This window comes from Oncorhynchus mykiss, chromosome 4, assembly GCF_057628025.1.
Source record: "Oncorhynchus mykiss isolate SJ-2025 chromosome 4, ASM5762802v1, whole genome shotgun sequence".
Taxonomy (NCBI): domain Eukaryota; kingdom Metazoa; phylum Chordata; class Actinopteri; order Salmoniformes; family Salmonidae; genus Oncorhynchus; species Oncorhynchus mykiss.
This window is the reverse complement of record NC_143025.1, coordinates 26,953,316-26,974,297: the sequence shown is the minus strand read 5'-3', so window position 1 is coordinate 26,974,297 and position 20,982 is coordinate 26,953,316. Positions and strand designations below refer to the sequence as shown.

The 20,982-nt window shown below is 40.4% G+C and overlaps 1 protein-coding gene across 5 annotated transcripts in view; it reads left to right on the top strand.

The window, feature by feature from the left end:
• The window catches only part of LOC110521594 (phospholipid-transporting ATPase IF), a 65,462-nt gene that overhangs the window by 7,929 nt on the left and 36,551 nt on the right, over positions 1-20,982 (top strand). For all 5 annotated transcript variants that reach the window (XM_090231655.1, XM_090231656.1, XM_021599256.3 and 2 more), the window contains exons 2-7: positions 13,107-13,223; positions 13,353-13,442; positions 13,825-13,905; positions 14,262-14,369; positions 16,178-16,306; positions 17,638-17,741. In XM_090231655.1, coding sequence (XP_090087781.1) covers positions 13,107-13,223; positions 13,353-13,442; positions 13,825-13,905; positions 14,262-14,369; positions 16,178-16,306; positions 17,638-17,741 — 629 coding nt within the window. The remainder of the gene's footprint in view (positions 1-13,106; positions 13,224-13,352; positions 13,443-13,824; positions 13,906-14,261; positions 14,370-16,177; positions 16,307-17,637; positions 17,742-20,982) is intronic.

Below are 20,982 nucleotides of genomic sequence, written 5' to 3'. Positions count from 1 at the left end.
CCCTTTCTTGATATGAAGAGCCATAATTTGGGTAACCAATACAAATGATTGGGCAGCCCTGCCTAATTCCACGGCCAATATCAAATCTTTGGGATGTCCTATGAGCTCATTTACAGAGCTAGTACAACCACTATATCAAGTTTGGACTGCTTTCAAAAAAAGTCACCAAACGCAAAAAAGTATTGCTTTGAACATAAACTCATGTTCTACAGTGTCAAAAGCTTTATAAAAATCAACAAACATAAGAAAACTATCATCAAGGATGAGGTCATTATAGTCAATCATATCTAAGATCAACCTGATGTTATTACTAATGTGTCGACCATGCATAGAACCAGATTGTTCTTCATCAATTGTATGATGCAAGCCTTGTTTCAACCTCTTAGCAAATAATTTCCCATCATTATTCAACAGGCTAATGGGTCTCCAGTTGTCTATATAAAGAGTATCCTTATTAGGTTTGGGAATCAAAGTAATTACACCTTGCTTTAAGAAAGCCGGTAACTCCCATTTTCTATTGATTCTTGAAACAAAGCAAGAATGGAAGGAATCAATTTATCATTGAATGCTTTATAAAACTTGCTTAGAAACCATAATTTCGAAGGGGACATATTGTCCTTAAGGCTTTTAATAAAGTATTTTATCTCAATTTCAGATAACTTCTCATCAAAAAATCCCTGAAATAATTATCTATCTTCTTAGCAATGTTTGCTACATTGTCTAATAAAATATCCACATTGGAAGTTGACTGGGTTGATGTATACAGATTCTGATGAAACTGGGCAACATGCTGAGAGATTTCTTTTGGATTTTCATTGGGAGTATTATTAATCATTAATTTACATATGGACGTCTTTTCACCTGCCCTTTTTTTGTAAATTAAATAAATATTTTGTATTTTTCTCTCCCTCTTCCATCCATTTTTGTCATGATCTTACAAACGCTCCCCGGGCCTTTTCCTCGTAGATACAGTGTAACTGCATTTGCAATGATAGCTCCAGTAATTCCTGATTAGTTAGTTCAGTTTTTTAGTATAATCCATTATTCCCTTTTATGATGTCATATTCTTTCTCTTTCTTGGCACGAGCAATTTCTTTCCCCATTGAAATAGCCAAAAGCCTTATATAAAAGTTAATTAGCTCCCAGTAACTTCCAAATGTATTCATAACAGAGGCTATTCCAGTATTTATCAATAATTCCTGCTACTTCCTTCTTAAATACTTCATTCTCTAGTAAAGTCTTGCTCATTTTCCAGTAACCTTTACTAACTTTTTTTGTTGACAAACCATGCATATTTATCTTTATTGAGATCCCTTTGTGGTCTGTTAAAATCGATGGTTCAATCGAGACCGTATGAACCTTGTCAGCCGTATCTTCAGATATCAGCCAGAAATCAATACGAGATTGTATAGATACATCTTTGGTACTCCATGTAAACATAATCTTATCTGGGTTCTTATGTCTCCAAATATCTAGAACACCTAACCTTAGACATATATTCCTTATCTCACAAACAGAACTGCTATCCTTAGGAGGCCATCTATCTAAATTATCATGTAATACTGTATTAAAATCTCCACCCCAGTGGAAATTTAGACATCATTGTACTTTATTTTCCTCTCAATGTCTATAAATAAAATGCAGTTACTTGACTTGTTATTGGAAGCATAAGTATTTACAACAATGAATTGAATGTGGTTGACATCTACCAATAGTATAATCCATCTCCCTGTATTATCTACTTCATGACTCAATATATGACCCTTAAAGTTGCCTTTTAAAATAGCGACACCTGCTGACCCCATTGACACTTCCAAAATGCAGTATCTGTGGAACAGGCATGAGTTTCTTGAATGGAATAAAAGTCGGTACTCTTACCCATACAATACAAAAATAAAGATTTCCTTTTCAAAATATTACGGATTCCCCTGGCATTAATAGAAAAAACAGAAATTGACATTTACTATCACATTGACTATATGAAAAATATTAAACTTGTTCATGAATCGGGTTCTCACAAAAAGAAAAGTTCTTACTAGTTGCAAATAAAAACAGTCCTTTGCACCATGCGAATATTATATATAATATTTATGCAATTGCAAATAACATTGTACCATAGATTGGTAAAACAAATAGCCATCAAGCTAACATTAAGTGCCAGTGTGAATTTCCCTGCCCATAAAGAAAATATATAGTTTCGCTCACATAAACAATGCTCTTTCCTCAAGAAATATAAAGTTTTATCAGATGCAAATAAAACTCAGTCCTGCACAACTCACTTGATAAATCCAGCAGTCAACAAGCTAGTCGTCAGCGGGAATTTCCCTTCCATTAACAAAAGCCTTGGCTCTTGCAAAGTATGCACTTTTCCCTTCCTTCCTTGCTCTCTCAATCATCGGCCACAGACTATTCAGAGCTTCTTTGTCAAATGCTGTCAGATGCTCCTTGAACCTCAGGTTGTTCTTTAAATAGTCATTTTTCTTTGCACTTTTCCATGTCAAATCCCTCGCTGTTCTGGCGATGAATCTCATGATCACTGGTCGTGGTGGCTGGTTGTTTTCCCCATCTCTCAGCCTACCCAGGCGGTGCACTACATCCAGAGAACCTGCAACAACATTTCGCTCTTCCTCCGGGACCATTGCCCTGCAAATGTCCTTCACTCTTGCTTTGATGTTCTCGTCAGATTTTTCTGCTATTCCATAAATTCGAATATTCCATCTCCGACCATACCGGTCATTCTCGATTACCTATGACTCCATTTCAGTGAGTTTCTTCTCCTGCTTTGCAACCTGAATTTTCAATGTTGCGTTCTGCTGCTTCAGAGTTGTTACTTCCTCAGCATTGAAATCAATCGATTTCTTCAGGTTAACGATACTGATAGTGTTCTTTTTCACCAAATCCATGATGTCATCTGCGCTCTCTTTGATTTTAGATGTGGACGGTGTTGTCATGTAGCTGGCTCATTGATGGTTCACTTCTCCGCTTCTTTGGAAGTTGCTCATTGGTTGGGGTATTTGGGTATGAATCACATTCATCCCCCTTTATTACACTGCAAGCATATGAGTGAGTTTCAACAATGCCTCTTTTCTCCTTGGAAGTTTCAACATCCATTATCTTAGTAACAGTTTGGTCATGTCCTGATTCCATGCTACTAGCTTAACTTAACTTTTCGATAGCTAGCTTGTTCATTGGAAATCGTGAAAAATATATTTAAATGGTTTGATTAATTAAAAAATTATTCAAATTAGCTACATTGTATGGTTAGATATCATTTTTGTGAAAAAACTAATTGCAACTGTAGTCTAAAACTATAAACTTTGAGAGAACCATAAAATTGTTCCTCAGCTAGAAATGTTACACCCTCTCATGCCGCCATCTTGAGCGCCCCTCGCACATCATGCACCCCCAACAGAGCGAGAGAGAGCAATAACATGGTGTACATATCTGCACAGATGTGACGTAGTATTCAACTTCCAAGTGGCATTAAAATTGATTTTTAGATCACAATTAAATAACTAAAATATAGTCATTACATAAGTATTCAGCTGTCTGCGTCAATACATGTTAGACACACCTTTTGGCATCGATTACAGCTGTAAGTCTATAATAACTTTGCACACCTGGATTGTGCAATATTCACCTATTATTATTTTAGCAACACATCTGCCACGTTGATCCTCAACACTGGAGCCCCTCAGGGGTGCGTGCTCAGTCCCCTCTGTACTCCCTGTTCACCCACGACTGCATGGCCAGGCATGACTCCAACACCATCATTACGTTTTCAGACAACACAACAGTGGTAGGCCTGATCATCGACGAGACAGCCTATAGGGAGGAGGTCAGAGACCTGGCCGGGTGGTGCCAGAATATCAACGTAACCAAGACTAAGGAGATTATTGTGGACTACAGGAAAAGGAGGACCGAGCACGCCCCCATTCTCATCAACGGGGCTGTAGTGGAGCAGGTTGAGAGCTTCAAGTTCCTTGGTGTCCACATCACCAACAAACTATAATGGTTCAAACACACCAAGACAGTTGTGAAGAGGGCACGACAAAGCCTATTCCCCCTCAGGAAACTAAAAAGATTTGGCATGGGTCCTCAGATCCTCAAAAGGTTCTACAGTTGCAACATCGAGAGCATTCTGACTGGTTACATCCCTGCCTGGTACGGCAATTGCTCGGCCTCCGACTGCAAGGCACTACAGAGGGTAGTGCGTACGACCCAGTACATCACTGGGGCTAAGCTACCTGCCATCGAGGACTTCTATACCAGGCAGTGTCAGAGGAAGGCCCTAAAATTGTCAAAGACCCCAGCCACCCCAGTCATAGACTGTTCTCTCTACTACCGCAAGGCTTCTCAACAGTTTTTACCCCCAATCCATAAGACTCCTGAACAGGTAATCAAAATGGTTACCCGGACTATTTGCATTGTGTGCCCACCCCCCAACCCCTATTTTACGCTGCTGCTACTCTCTGTTTATCATATATGCATAGTCACTTTAACTATACATTTATGTACATGCTACCTCAGTTGGCCAGAACAACCAGTGCGGGGGGCACATTGGCTAACCAGGCTATCTGCATTGTGTTCCGCTACCCGCCAACCCCTCTTTTACACTACTGCTACTCTCTGTTTATCATATACAGTGGGGAAAAAACGTATTTAGTCAGCCACCAATTGTGCAAGTTCTCCCACTTAAAAAGATGAGAGAGGCCTGTAATTTTCATCATAGGTACACTTCAACTATGACAGACAAAATGAGAAAAAAATCCAGGAAATCACATTGTAGGATTTTGAATGAATTTATTTGCAAATTATGGTGGAAAATAAACTTTGGTTATTGACCAAATACTTATCTCAATACTTTGTTATATACCCTTTATTGGCAATGACAGAGGTCAAATGTTTTCTGTAAGTATTCACAAGGTTTTCACATACTGTTGCTGGTATTTTGGCCCATTCCTCCATGCAGATCTCCTCTAGAGCAGTGATGTTTTGGGGCTGTTGCTGGGCAACACGGACTTTCAACTCCCTCCAAAGATTTTCTATTGGGTTGAGATCTGGAGACTGGCTAGGCCACTCCAGGACCTTGAAATGCTTCTTACGAAGCCACTCCTTCGTTGCCCGGGCGGTGTGTTTGGGATCATTGTCATGCTGAAAGACCCAGCCACATTTCATCTTCAATGCCCTTGATGATGGAAGGAGGTTTTCACTCAAAATCTCACGATACATGGCCCCATTCATTCTTTCCTTTACACGGATCAGTCGTCCTGGTCCCTCTGCAGAAAAACAGCCCCAAAGCATGATGTTTCCACCCCCATGCTTCACAGTAGGTATGGTGTTCTTTGGATGCAACTCAGCATTCTTTGTCCTCCAAACACGACGAGTTGGAATTCGGAAGTTAGTGTTGCAACCGAGGGCAGACGCTTGTGTGGCCTACTACTTTGCGAACTGACTTGTTGGAAAGGTGGCATCTTATGACGAAGACACTGAGCTCTTCTGTAAAGCCATTCTACTGCCGTTTGTCTATGGAAATTGCATGACTGTGTGCTTGAATTTAAGCAACAGGTGTGTCTGAAATAGCCAAATCCACTCATTTTAAGGGGTGTCCACATACTTTTGTATACAGTGCATTCGGAAAGTATTCAGACCCCTTCCCCTTTTCCACATTTTGTTACGTTACAGCCTTATTCTAAAATGGATTAAATACAATTTCAAATCCTCAATCTACACACAATACCCCATAATGACTCCGAAAACAGGTTTTTAGATTATTTCTTTGCATATATATATCTAAATAATTCACAGATACCTTATTTACATAAGTATTCATACCCTTTGCTATGAGACTCAATTGATGTTTCCATTAATCATCCACTTGTGGTAAATTCAATTGATTGGACATAATTTGGAAAGGCGCAAACCTGTCTATAAGGTCCCACAGTTGACAGTGCAAGTCAGAGCAAAAGCCAAGCTATTTTTTTTATTTTTTATTTTACCTTTATTTAACTAGGCAAGTCAGTTAAGAACAAATTCTTATTTTCAATGACGGCCTAGGAACTGCCTGTTCAGGGGCAGAACGACAGATTTGTTCCTTGTCAGCTCGGGGGTTTGAACTTGCAACCTTCCGGTTACTAGTCCAACGCTCTAACCACTAGGCTACCCTGCGGCTGCTACCCTGCGGCTACCCTGCCGCTACCCTGCCGCTATGAGGTCGAAGGAATTGTCCGCAGAGTGCCGAGAAAGGATTTTGTCGAGGAAGGGTCTGGGAAGGGTACCAAAACATTTCTGCAGCATTGAAGGTCCCCAAGAACACAGTGGCCTCCATCATTCTTAAAAGGATTATGTTTGGAACCACTAAGACTCTTCCTAGAGCTGGCTGCCCGGGCCAAGCTGAGCAATTGGGGGAGAAGGGCCTTGGCCAGGGACCCGATGGTCACTCTGACAGAGCTCCAGAGTTCCTCTGTGGAGATGGTAGAACCTTCCAGAAGGATAACAATCTCTGCAGCACTCCACCAATCAGGACTTTTTGGTAGTGGCCAGACGAAAGCCGTTCCTCAGAAGGCAGATGAAAACTCGCTTGGAGTTTGCCAAAAGGCACTTAAAGGACTCTCAGACCATGAGAAACTAGATTTTCTGGTCTGATGAAACCAATATTGAACTCTATGGCCTGAATGCCAAGCGTCACGTCTGGGAGGAAACTTGGCACCATTCCTACGGTGAAGCATGTTGGTGCATCGTGCTGTGGGGATGTTTTTCAGCTGCTGTGACTGGGAGGCTAGTTTGGGTCAAAGGAAAGATGAATGAAGCAAAGTACAGACAGAACCTTGATGAAAACCTACTCCAGAGCGCTCAGGACCTCAGACTGGGGCGAAGGTTCACCTTCCAACAGGACAAAAACTCTAAGCGCACAGCCAAGACAATGCAGGAGTGGTTTCAGGACAAGTCTCTCAATGTCCTTGAATGGCCTAGCCAGAGCCCGGACTTGAACCTGATCTAACATCTCTGGCGAGACCTGAAAATAGCTGTGCAGCAATGCTCCCCATCCAACCTGACAGAGCCTGGGAGGATCTGCAGAGAAGAAGGGGAGAAACTCTCCAAATACAGGTGTGCTAAGCTTGTATCATACCCAATAAGACACAAGCCTGTAATCGCTGCCAAAAGTGCATTAACAAAGTACTGAGTAAAGGGTTTGAGTACTTATGTAAATGTGATATTTCCGTTTTTTTCCTTATACATCTGCAAACATTATGGGGTATTGTGTGTAGATTGAGGGGGGGACGACGACAATATAATCCATTATAGAATGAGGCTGTAACGAACAATGTGGAAAAGTCAAGGGGTCTGCATACTTTCCAAATGCACTTAATATACAGTAAATTATATCAAATCCAGACAGGAACTATTATTTTAGCAGTTGACCTAAATCATACCCTCAATAAGATTGACAGACTTAGTATTAAAATAGGCACTTTTAGAGAGCGTCCAAAGTGGCTGAAAAATGTCATCTCTACAAATAATTTACAGGACACCTGGATTACTATTCCCAACTACAAAATACTATGATTTTTTTTTCTCAAAGTAAGAAAAGCTATTCAAGAATTAACTACATTTTTAGTTCCTAAAATGGATGTAACAATTTTTTGGATTAAAAATGCATGCTTTATTACGGTATCATTCTTAATTACAGCAGTAGAAAATACACTTGGTGACAGAATTTGGAGAAGGTACAGAACCGAGAAAAGCTGACCCCTGGTGAATATCATGCCGTTCTCACAAAACAAATACACACTAAGCCAGCTATAATTTTAAAAAGTACAAATGTGGTAATTAGAACCAATGCAATGAATAACAATTGTGAAAGCTTTATGAAAAAATGTATGTAAATCAGAATTAAACAGGAGGACAGACCCTATAGCCTTCTTAGACTCAACAACCCTGAAGTAATTATCAGTAGACAAAGAATCACTAAAAACCAAGATCACCCCCCCAAAAAATATATATTATATACTGTTAAAACATTCACACGGAGAAAAGCACCCGGAATGGATGGCTTTCCGATTAGAATTCTATTCCAACACCGTTGTGCCCCTATTTACACATAACAACATCAAGCAGTTTATTTCAGTTATATTAAAACCAGTCCCCTGCTGATTATAGACCAACATTATAATACATTGTGACAAAATAATAAAAAAGCTTAAGCAATAAAATGGCTAAAGTCTTACCAGACTTGATACATATCAAACAGGGTTTATTAGCGTCTAGCCATCCCGGATCCGGGTTCGTGAATACAGCCTCAAGCTCATTACCATAACGCAATGTTAACTATTCATGAAATTCGCAAATGAAATGAAATAAATATGCTAGCTCTCAAGCTTTGCCTTTTGTTAACAACACTGTCATCTCAGATTTTCAAAATATGCTTCTCAACCATAGGAAAACAATAATTTGTGTAACAGTAGCTAGCTAGCGTAGCATTTAGCGTTAGCATTCAGCAGGCAACATTTTCACAAAAACCAGAAAAGCATTCAAATAAAATCTGAATCTGAAGAACTTCAGATGTTTTCCGTTTGGTGCGTCACGTTTGGCTACCAAAAAAAAACGAAAATCCAGTCATCAAAACGCTGAACTTTTTTCCAAATTAACTCCATAATATCGACTGAAACATGGCAAACGTTGTTTAGAACCAATCCTCAAGGTGTTTTTCACATATCTCTTCGATTATATATCGTTCGTGGAAGTGTGCTTTCTGTCCTGAATCCCAGGAGAAAATGCCCGCAACTGAAGATTACGCACCAATTTAGACAAAGGACACCGGGCGGACCCCTGGGAAATGTAGTCTCTCATGGCCAATCTTCCAATGATATACCTACAAATATGTCACAATGCTGCAGACATCTTGAAGAAACGACAGAAAGCGCAGGCTCGTTCCTGGTGCATTCACAGCCATATAAGGAGACATTGGAAAACAGAGCTTCAGAAATTCTGCTCATTTCCTGTTTGAAGTTTCATCCTGGTTTCGCCTGTAGCATGAGTTCTGTGGCACTCACAGAGAATATCTTTGCAGTTTTGGAAACGTTAGACTGTTTTCTTTCCAAAGCTGCCAATTATATGCATAGTCGAGCATATTTTCGTGACAAAATATTGCGCTTAAAACGGGCACGTTTTTTTTTTATCCAATAATGAAATAGCGCCCCCATAGATTCAACAGGTTAAAACTAGACACTTACAAGCAAATACAAGAACATGTTACAGTTTAATACAATATGCAAAGAAACTGGATATAGATCCATGTCTGATGCCAAAAAATCATTATGACCGTCTTGAATTACCTTTGTTTTATTCAAAACTTTGAAAGCTTTCAACTTTCCAGTGTAAATAATACATTTTATACAAATGATTATAAATGTCCTAAAGCAAAAACATACACAAATAATGTATTCATCAGAATACATTATTTGTGTATGTTTTTGCTTTAGGACATAGAAAGGGGCACAAGACGGGGGGGGGGGGGGTCTCTCCCCCTTCCTGTTTGCACTGGCCATTGAACCGGTTGCAGAAAGAATTAGACAGGACCCAAACGTAACAGGTATCAATATTGGTAAACATGAAAATAAACTAAAACTTATTTGCAGATCTCCTGATTTATACCTGACCAATATGCTCCCTTTGCTAAAAATATTTTCTGAATACTCTAAAATCATAAAAAAATATATATTTAACCTTTTATTTAACTAGGCAAGTCATTTAAGAACAAATTCTTATTTACAATGACGGTCTAGGAAAGGTGGGTTAACTGCCTTGTTCAGGGGCAGAACAACAGATTTTTACCTTGTCTGCGCAGGGATTCAATTTAGCCAACCTTTGGTTACTGGCCCAACACTCTAACCACTAGGCTACCTGCCCCCCCTTCACAATTTTTTTTAATTAAAAAATATATATGTGGGGGGGGGGGGGGGTTCTGAAAGACACTCATGGGGGGTGTCCACTGAACGTTGACGAGCAACAAGTGGGACTTAAGACACCATGAGCACGCACAAACTTTTCCCAAGACCAGGCAAACAAAAGAAAAAACCCACACCAAACTTAAAGCCAGGAAGCAAAGCAAAAAATGGAGCACAAAAATACCAGTGAAGACATTCTTTAAAAAAAGTATGATCGGTCATAACAGATTTTATGGGCATATAAAATTCATAGAATAAAAAAAGAATGTTTCAAATCTACGTAGTCTGAGGGTGGTTTTAACCTTCCAAACTTGGAATTGTATCAACTTGCTACCCAAGGCTTTTACATGGAACATATAGTTAAATGCACTAAAGCGGAAAAATGGGTACATATTGAAGAATGCATGCTCATCCCCAGAATATTTGTACATGTCTATTTTCAAAGGATAAAGCTAAGAACGTTAACAACTTTATAGTTAAATGCTAACAATATGCAAGATTAAAAATTAAATAAATAAAATTTAATAAAAATGTAATATATTCTACAAGAATCAATATCACTCCCTAAAAACACAACCATATGGAACAATCCTTGGATATCTTTTCAGAATTCACAGATAAATTGGTCCATATGGAAAACTAAAGGCATAGAAACCGTAAATTACTTGGTAACAGGAAATACATGTATTTCCATGACACAATTAAAAAGCAATTTTGGATTGACAAATGTAGATATAAAATACATATACAAATACATGCAACTTAAGCTACATATCACAAGCATCCTTAAGGGAGTGTTATTTAAGTCAGAAAATGCTTTTCATATGATAGGTAAGAATGTGGAAATCTGCCATTTTTACATACTGGAAAAATCTAAGGATTTAATATGCACATATTGAAATAGCATGGGCAACCAAAGGAAATACAAATTAGTACAATTTAAGGCCATGTGGTAACATATATTGCAGGCACTAGGGATGGGGGTGTGAGCATGCAGGTCTGGGCAGATGAGGTGTAGTCGCTGTTTGTGTTAATCTGTAAATTGATGTTCTTGTGTGTATGTTTATCTGGGGTATAAAAAAATGAAACCTGTATAAAACATTTATAAATTTAAATGTTTACCTTTTAATTACTACAACAAAGATGGCCGCCGGTCCACCCACGTTGAATGTCAAATTTATATGGTCATGCCTATTCTATTATTTAAAGGAATTCAATAGGTTTCTTATGGAGTATTGACAGTATATTTTAAAAACAACAGGTATTCCCATTCGTCAACATTCTCTGTGTAGACCTCCATCTTTTTGTTATCATTTTTGAAATTCGATTTTTGTATTTTGCTTCAATTTTAGTACATTTATTAGCCAAAACATGACACCCACCCTGTATTCAAGAGCATGTTGTGTCTCAACCGATGGCGGGCACAACCCAAAAACCTTAGATGTAAAATGGGCAAATATGTATGGTAGGTTTCGTTCAAATCGAAAGGGATGTTGTCAAAAAGGGATTGAATTGAAATGGATTCACCCTGTTTGATTTATTGCAGCTCCTCATTCATTATCCCCTCTATGTAGCTGGGCTCTGGGGTTTCCCTCAAGATATCATGGGAGTTGTAGGCTTTGTTAGAGCATGAAATAACTTGACACTTATTTGGCACAACAGACCAGGTGACAAAAGTCACTCATTCCCTGGCCCAGACAGCCATATTGACACTGATACTAGTTACACAAGAATTTCCAGAAACTCTGTCAACATGCCTGCCTGGTGAAAATATAACTGTACTCTTTGTAATATTGTTGGCTCCTCCTCTCTGACATTCCCCACTGCAGCACATTCTGTACACACAGCCTATGATTCAAACTAGTGACCACAGATGATGATGATGTTTGATCACCAAGGAGGACTAAGACTGCTTTTAAATGTGCTTGGGGCTTAGCAGCACAGGCAGATCATTAGATGAGAGATTTTGCTTGGGTGCAGTGAACATGGCCAAGATGGGGAGTGCAGTGTGTGAGAGTGTTGTGCAAACACAAAAGCCCATTGAGGGCGGGCTGGGACAGTAATTTAATGCATGTGTTGATGTCTGGCTTTGGTGACGTGGCTCACTCATTCTCAATACTCATGAGCAATGGACACGCACACTCTGTCTTCATTATTATTCCCCATCATGTGACCCAGATTAATTTACTCTTTTGAAAATTGTGTACAGAAATGTAATTTTAAGATACGGCTAGCCTATAGCATTCTAGGATTATAATTCTAGGATTTTTTTTTCAGTTCCCTGCAATAAGGAAGTTATTGACCAGCCCACGAGAGAAGTGTCATTGACTTGAATAGGCTAATTTCAAATAAATTCAAATTGTATTTGTCACATGCTTCGTAAGCAACAGGTGTAGACTAACAGCGAAATCCTTTTCCAACAGAATGCGTGTGTGTCAGTATGCGTGTGTGTGGTTGTAAGTTGGGTGGGTGTGTGTGTGTGTGTGTGTTGGGATGTAAGTGCATGGTGCATGGGTAGAGTCCAATGTGTGTGCAAGAGAGTTAGTGCAGGTAGTCCAGGTAGCCATTTGATTGCTAAATAGCTAGTCTTCTTTAGTTGTCTTAGAAGCTGTTCAGGGTCCTGTTGGTTCCCGGCTTGGTGCACAGGTACCGCTTGCTGTGCGGTAGCAGAGCGGTAGCATGGCTTGGATGGCTGGAGTCTGACAATTTTTGGGCCTTCCTCTGACACCGCCTGGTGTAGAGGTCTTGGATGGCAGCTCGGCCCGAGTGATGTACTGGTCCGTACTCACCACCCTCTGTAGCACCTTGTGGTTGGGTGCCTTGCAGTTGATGCAGCCAGTCAAGACGCTCTCAATGGTGCAGCTGTAGAATTATGCTAATTCGGTCAAAGATATTTTGTTCAGTACAATGCTTGATCACTGGCTACAGATTATAATCAGGATATAATCTAGCCTGTGTGTTTCTGACAGGTAATCAGAGTGCAAAGTAGTGTTTGCATTCAACATGTCTTAAATATAGACTTACAGACACAGTGCTCTTCAAAATTGGGCTGTCATTTTTCTGACCAGGCAGTCTCTATGTAAAAGTTGTCCATATTGGTTCTGAGTAAGTTGTATAAGTTTGACCTGTTGCTTACCCTCTCTTCTCTCTCTCCTCCAGGGCTTTGACCCTCCCCATCAAAGTGATACCAGAACGGTTTACATTGCAAACCGCTTCCCTCAACATGGCCATTATGTCCCTCAGCGGTTTGCAGACAACAGAATCATATCATCCAAGGTAAGGCCGAGGTGTTGAATCCCTAGCTTTTGTGTCAAGTGTCAACAAATGTTCAAGTTACTCAATCACTTAATTTCAGTGTCAGACAACTCACACTCTGACGTTTGTTCTCCCCTCCCCTCTCTTTAGTACACCGTTTGGAATTTTGTTCCCAAGAATCTGTTTGAACAGTTCAGAAGAATAGCCAATTTTTATTTTCTCATCATATTCCTGGTCCAGGTAAGGGCTTTCCTCAGCACCCAGTCGACCATGTTTCTAATTGTTGCTGGCCTGTGTGACGTGACTCAGTTCAATTTAGTGGGCAGTAACCAACAATTGCTGTGTGCTCTTGAGCATACTGTGCCTGGAGGTCCCAAGCAGCTAACCTTCAGTATGTATCAGGCTACACAGAGACCACACGGTTTCTTCAGATATTCTGAAGCTTTCTATGGCCACTACTGTGTCCAATTCTACATTTGTTAATTCGTTATACTTATTCATTATGCATTTTCTGCGATAGATGGCATCAGCTTATGAATGGCCAGAGTGTTTTCAGGTTATATGAGGAAACCACATTATTGCCAGCTGTTGTTTCCTTTGACATAATCTCTTTATTTTCCAGCTAATGATAGATACCCCCACTTCCCCTGTCACCAGCGGACTTCCTCTGTTCTTTGTCATCACAGTAACTGCCATCAAACAGGTGAGAGTATTAACATGTTTAATTCTTATTTTTTTCTAAAACAATATACGGTTGTATATTCAGCAAATTAAATATGGCTGCTTATCATATATACTTTGTCTAGATGTCAGAATGTCTAGAGCAGGGCTGCCCAACCCTCTTCCCGGAGATCTACTGTCCTGTAGGTTTTCAGCCCAACCCTAATTTAGCCTATCAGATTCAGCTAGTTAAGGTCTTGTTGAGCAGCTAATATATGTAGAATCAGGTGTGTTAAATTAGGGTTGAAAACCCACAGGACGGTAGATCTCCAGGAAGAGGGTTCGGGCAGCCCTAGTCTAATCTCATCCCTTCTTTCCTTCCCTCCCCCCACCACTCAGGGCTATGAGGACTGGCTGAGGCACAAGGCGGACAACGAGGTGAACGGGGCGCCTGTGTTTGTGGTTCGTAGTGGCAGCCTTGTGCAGACTCGCTCAAAGAACATACGAGTGAGTCACCTCACTGTCATAATCCTTCCTTGTACAGCACACCATCCTAACACTTAGCAAACCTTACACCCACACACGGATGTCACACAAATGGTTATATTTCATATAACTCCCACTTTTGGCTGGTGCTTTGTACCACTGTGTTAAAGATTTGTCAGTAAACCAATTGACCAGGAATGTGAAAACAAGGTACCCCCCCCCACAGACAAGTCTCAGTAGCTACATTATTTGCCTAAATGTTGGTTATCTACTCACCAGGTAGTTATTGAATAAGAGGATTTGTTCCCAATTAACAAATGTTAGCCAGATGTAGCTAGCCAACTATACGCATCGTTCCCCGATTTCAAATGTTTAAGATGCAAGTGCATCGGTCCGCAGATCCAAAATCAGTCAGAAAATAGATTCCAACTTTACGAATTTGCCGGGTCACACTTTTTTTCTTCTCATTACATTTTCTACCTCATCTTTTGTGACAACTGATGCGTCCTCTCCTCTTCATTGTCAAATTGCATATAACTGTGTTGACAGTAATTGATCTACAAGTCATTTTGCATGACGAGCAACCCCAGGCAATATCATCAGCCTAGTCAAAATGCTCACTGTGGCCAGCTTTGCGCGCTTACCAACACAAGGTACACCTGATATTAGGCTTTATTAATTGAGTGACAACCTTTCTAATTGTCTAGGTTATTGTTATCTGTGCGCTGTTGAAAATGGTGTTTTACCGGAATAAAAGTAAGCTACCGGAGACAACTCATCTGGCTTGACCTGCTGAACGGGGCTTAAAATACATTTTATTTAGATTGTTCAGGTTCACCATCAGCAAATAGTTTTGGTAGTTTTGCTTTAAACAATCAATGATTATGGTCATTTTTAGATATACAGGGTGAAGTTGATCATTTCATAACGAGGACACCAATCTCTTTTGCGAGGCAAACTGCATGGCCGAAGTGAGAGGAGAAGATCACTCCATTAAAAACTTCCAAACTTCAAGACCATTCGATTTCAAGAGAGGGTGTAATCCAATATTGTGCTATATATTCATTGGCAGTTGCATAGCTATTTTGTAAACAATAAATATTGATACATTAATAGCTAAAACACTTAATGTGCAAAAATGACAAGTTAACTAGTGGGTGACAGTGATTGCAGAACCAAACTGTGGGTACAAAGGCTACATTGCCCCCTGTAATCTGATAGTGGTAGTAGGGTGGTAGATGCCTAGTCTCCCTTCAGCTCCGGTGCCTACATAGTGCATGCACCATAGACACACACACACACACACACACACACACACTTAGAGAAGTCGGCTCAGACAGATCCAGCTCATGAGTTCCATCAGCAGCAGATTTGAATTTAGAATGGAAAATGAATGTGTTTATGCAACAAATGTTAGTGTATCGCATCGATTCGTTCTCTAATCAAACCGAATCGCACTGAATTGTTTCAAACTAAAATGCATTGTTCCTGTATCATATCGGAGCCCATGTATCTAGATGCATATCGAATCATCTTGAAAGGGAAAGATTAGCACTAATCTTTCGTTTATTTTGATAATCCATTTTGAAGGTAAAATAAATCGTACATTAAACTGCCAGAAGATTCCAGAAGTGTATTCAAGGGCTGTTTTAGTTTATTGTTTTAACAGTTCTGCAACTGGAATGTATCAGTTTTCACATGGGAAAAACTGTACTTTTTTTTAAAAACAGTGCATGGTGGCATTTACTATTGAACTACACTGTCCTTCAGAAAATATTGGATTCTGAGGTCATGGATTTCATGGGGAAGTTTCTGTGCTGTCTACTCAGGTGGGGGATATAGTCCGGGTGGCCAAAGATGAGACATTCCCAGTGGACTTGGTCCTCTTATCATCGGACCGAGCCGAGGGGACGTGTCACATCACTACAACCAGCCTGGACGGAGAGACTAATCTGAAGGTTGGGCTTTTAATCTTCTTTCCCCGCTCTCACTTTCGTTCTCTCTGAGCCCTAAAAGGATGATCCCCTAAAAGGATTAGCTTTCCCCTCTCATAGGGGGAGGACAAACTGCTCTTTTCATGGCCCGTCTCCATCCTCTCATTTCCCTGAACTAGTACTTATGCATTCTATCGCGATATCGTGTTTTTGCCAGAGGCAATATCTAATTATCTGCTTCTAATCAAAATGCTTCTGCCATATAACTTCTTTATCAATTTTTCTTCTTTTAATAAATTGGTCATATCATTAAAAGTATCAGGGAGCCCACTCTGGAAATTTGACGTTTGAAGAGTATATTGCCACAAACAGAAGATTTTTTTTGACAACTGCAATGTTTTCTTTCTTGTGCAATCTCAGGAGTGCAGCCTCTGTCATCTTTCTGTGCCAGCTACTTGTCTTTTATGGCTGTTTGTGTTACAGTAATGACATTAGAATCCAATGGGGGATGGACTAGCTTTCTCACTGAGTGGGTTAGAGCAGCAAAAGGTTGCACATGGGTAAAGGAGTCAGCATGCTTCTGTTCGCCTGGCGCCTAGTCAAACTCTGCTAAGCGAACGAGTGTGCTCGCATACTCCCTTAAAAACAAAAAAGCTTAAATAATACTGTTTGTCCATCTTGAGACACCGTAGCCAGTCCCTGCCACAAAATAGTCTATATTAATCTTAGATAACTCAAGAAATGTATCATTGATTTTGATATTTTTGCAGATTACATCATAGTCACGCAATTTTACATCTAACACAATATGTTTTGGTGCAGTATTTCTCAAGTGCAAAAATTTGCATGAGAATGATTCAATAAAACACTTAATTGAAGAATCCCTACTGTTGACCAATCACCGACGAAGGGCCATAGACCTCGGCTACCGACTTCGGCTTGCCTCCATTAAAATGTTTGTGTGCACCAACACCCGAAAATGTCACAAAATGTCATCATAATATATGCATAGACTGTTTCAGCTGGAAAGCATGCGGACAGACTCCTTTAGCCACCAGATTGGATTTTGCCCCTCAAGCAGTCATGGAGTGGTTCAGTTCAATTATAAATGGAAACCTAACAAGCCTCGTGGCCTTCAACCTGTCAAACAGTTGACAGAGGCTGGAGCTGTGGAACGGTTGCATTTTGTACGGCACTATTGAGCTACATTCATTGGTAAATCATTACAATGTACTAGGCTATTTCTTTGTCGTCTAGGCTCACTGTCTCATTGTAATGTTTTGTTTATATTCTATAAAAGTGCTATCTTTGTCCCTTTCCATGAAGATATCCCTACTCTCTCTTTGGTCTTGTAGACTCATTACTCTGTGCCAGAGACATTGGTGTCTCAGTCGGTGTCCAGGCTAGAGGCCCTACATGCTGTGGTGGAGTGTCAGCAGCCAGATGCAGATCTTTATAGGTACGGTACAGTCACAGCTACAGTCCAGAACAGAAGACCTTGCTCTTACTGGCCAGTCAGAACGCTGAGCTCTCCTTTCACTGTCCTCATAACTCAGTGTTACTCACTATTTTTTGAAAGGGGGCCACTTTAAGTTGAGACAATCATTCAGAGGACTGCACAGATCTTGAATTTGGTGTACTTTTTCTTCCAATAATATCAATTATAAATTGAGAGCAAATTCAGAGCAATAGAGCACATGCAATTGATTTGATGCCCAGCGCATCACAAATGTATACATACACACATCAAATAGGCTACATCACATGTATATGACCCATATCAAGGGTAACCTCAGTAGTTGGATGAGCGAAAATGTCCCTTATGCTCCTTGAATGAATTCATTCTAAATATATACAGTGGGGCAAAAAAGTATTTAGTCAGCCATCAATTGTGCAAGTTCTCCCACTTAAAAAGATGAGAGGCCTGTAATTTTCATCATAGGTACACTTCAACTATGACAGACAAAATTAGAAAAAAAATCCAGAAAATCACATTGTAGGATTTTTTATGAATTTATTTGCAAATTATGGTGGAAAACTTTTGTTATTGACCAAATACGTATTTATCTCAATACTTTGTTATATACCCTTTATTGGCAATGACAGAGGTCAAATGTTTTCTGTAAGTCTTCACAAGGTTTTCACACACTGTTGCTGGTATTTTGGCCCATTCCGCCATGCAGATCTCCTCTAGAGCAGTGATGTTTTGGGGCTGTTGCTGGGCAACACAGACTTTCAACTCCCTCCACAGATTTTCTATGGGGTTGAGATCTGGAGACTGGCTAGGCCACTCCAGGACCTTGAAATGCTTCTTATGAAGCCACTCCTTTGTTGCCCGGGCGGTGTGTTTGGAATCATTGTCATGCTGAAAGACCCAGCCACGTTTCATCTTCAATGCCCTTGCTAATGGAAGGAGGTTTTCACTCAAAATCTCACGATACATGGCCCCATTCATTCTTTCCTTTACACAGATCAGTCGTCCTGGTCCCTTTGCAGAAAAACAGCCCCAAAGCATGATGTTTCCACCCCCATGCTTCACAGTAGGTATGGTGTTCTTTGGATGCAACTCAGCATTCCTTGTCCTCCAAACATGACGAGTTGAGTTTTTACCAAAAAGTTATATTTTGGTTTCATCTGACCATATGACATTCTCCCAATCTTCTTCTGGATCATCCAAATGCTCTCTAGCAAACTTCAGACAGGCCTGGACTTGTACTGGCTTAAGCAGGGGGACACGTCTGGCACTGCAGGATTTGTTTCCCTGGCGGCGTAGTGTGTTACTGATGGTAGGCTTTGTTACTTTGGTCCCAGCTCTCTGCAGGTTATTCACTAGGTCCCCCCCGTGTGGTTCTGGGATTTTTGCTCACCGTTCTTGTGATCATTTTGACCCCACGGGGTGAGATCTTGCATGGAGCCCCAGATCGAGGGAGATTATCAGTGGTCTTGTATGTCTTCCATTTCCTAATAATTGCTCCCACAGTTGATTTATTCAAACCAAGCTGCTTACCTATTGCAGATTCAGTCTTCCCAGCCTGGTGCAGGTCTACAATTTTGTTTCTGGTGTCCTTTGACAGCTCTTTGGTCTTGGCAATAGTGGAGTTTGGAGTGTGACTGTTTGAGGTTGTGGACAGGTGTCTTTTATACTGCTAACAAGTTCAAACAGGTGCCATTAATACAGGTAACAGGTGGAGGACAGAGGAGCCTCTTAAAAAAGTTGTTACAGGTCTGTGAGAGCCAGAATTCTTGCTTGTTTGTAGGTGACCAAATACTTATTTTCCACCATAATTTGCAAATAAATTCATAAAAAATCCTACAATGTGATTTTTCTGGATTTTTTTTGTTGCCCCACTGTAGTTTGTTGCTATCCGTGTGAGGCGATCCAGGAGTTCATTGGTCAGTCTGTTTCTCTGTTTTTGTTTCAACATGTTCATTGTTGAAATGTTGCTTCACATGAATAAGTGCTGACAAAAAATGTCACTCTTTGCACACACTGCTTCAGAAGTGGATACGCTTTTTCTGACACAAGGCTCCAGGTTCACCTTGCAATGTGTCATTTGCCGGCAGCTCCACTCTCTTACTCTCTATTCCTGCACGGTCAGGACAGAGGACTGTTATGACTGGGGCCAGAGATGACACTGGCACATGAAATGGGTTCTCAATGAAGTTGAAAAACTCCATGATATCCTTGAATCTTGACTTAAACTCCAACTTCAACTATTCCAACACACGCACAAATGCATCATAGCTAAAATGTTGCAGTATGTCTGGGTTGGATGTGGTGACTGCTCTGAGTTTTGGGAAATTAACAAACTGTCAAGTATGAAGAGTGTGGGGATTTTTTTTTGAAACGTTGTGACCGCACGCAGCATTTTGGACCGGAATTTTAGCTTTGCCTTGGAGCTGGAGATTCACTGTATTCAGGTGATGTCAGTCAAAAAATGCAGCTTCAATATCCACTGTGGATCATCCAGCTCTGGCTTCTCTCTCCCCTTGCTTGCAACAAATTCACAGATTTGAGGGAGGAGGGATGTTTCCAAAACTCTGCCACGAGACAGCCATCTTACCTCATTGTGAAATATCAAGTCGCCGTATTCTGTCTGGGTTTCCTCCAGCAACTCACAGAATTGCAGGTGATTCCGTGCCCTCGCAATAATAATGTTCACCACGCGCACGACTTGCTGCATCACATTCTGTAAGTCAGTCTTTGAGTTTAGCCACAAGTGCTTCCTGATGAATGATACAATGAAACATAACAAATTCGGGAATATCCTCTCTTTCATCAGGCCTATGAGTCCCTTCTCCTTCCCTCGCATGTTTGGGGCGCCGTCAGTGCACACAGATAACAGATTTGACCAGTCAATATTATTATTGGCAAAAAATGTAACAAGGGCTTTCAGAATACCCTCTCCTTGTGTTTGTCCCTGAAGGGGAAGGAAACACAAAAGTTCCTCTCTGAATGACTTGTTTTTAAGGGAAGTGGACCCAAACACATAGTTGGGCAATGCCACTTAAATCAGTGATTTCGTCAAGCGCAATACTAAAACACTGTGCCACGAATGTCAGTAATCAGTTGCTTACCTCTGTCCTCGCCGATGTCTTCTATGCGTTTTGTTATGGTCGAGTCTGAGAGTTGCAGTCCCTTAATTTGCTTTAAAATTGCTCCCTTGTTTGTGAAATCAGCATACAATATTTTGTCTAAT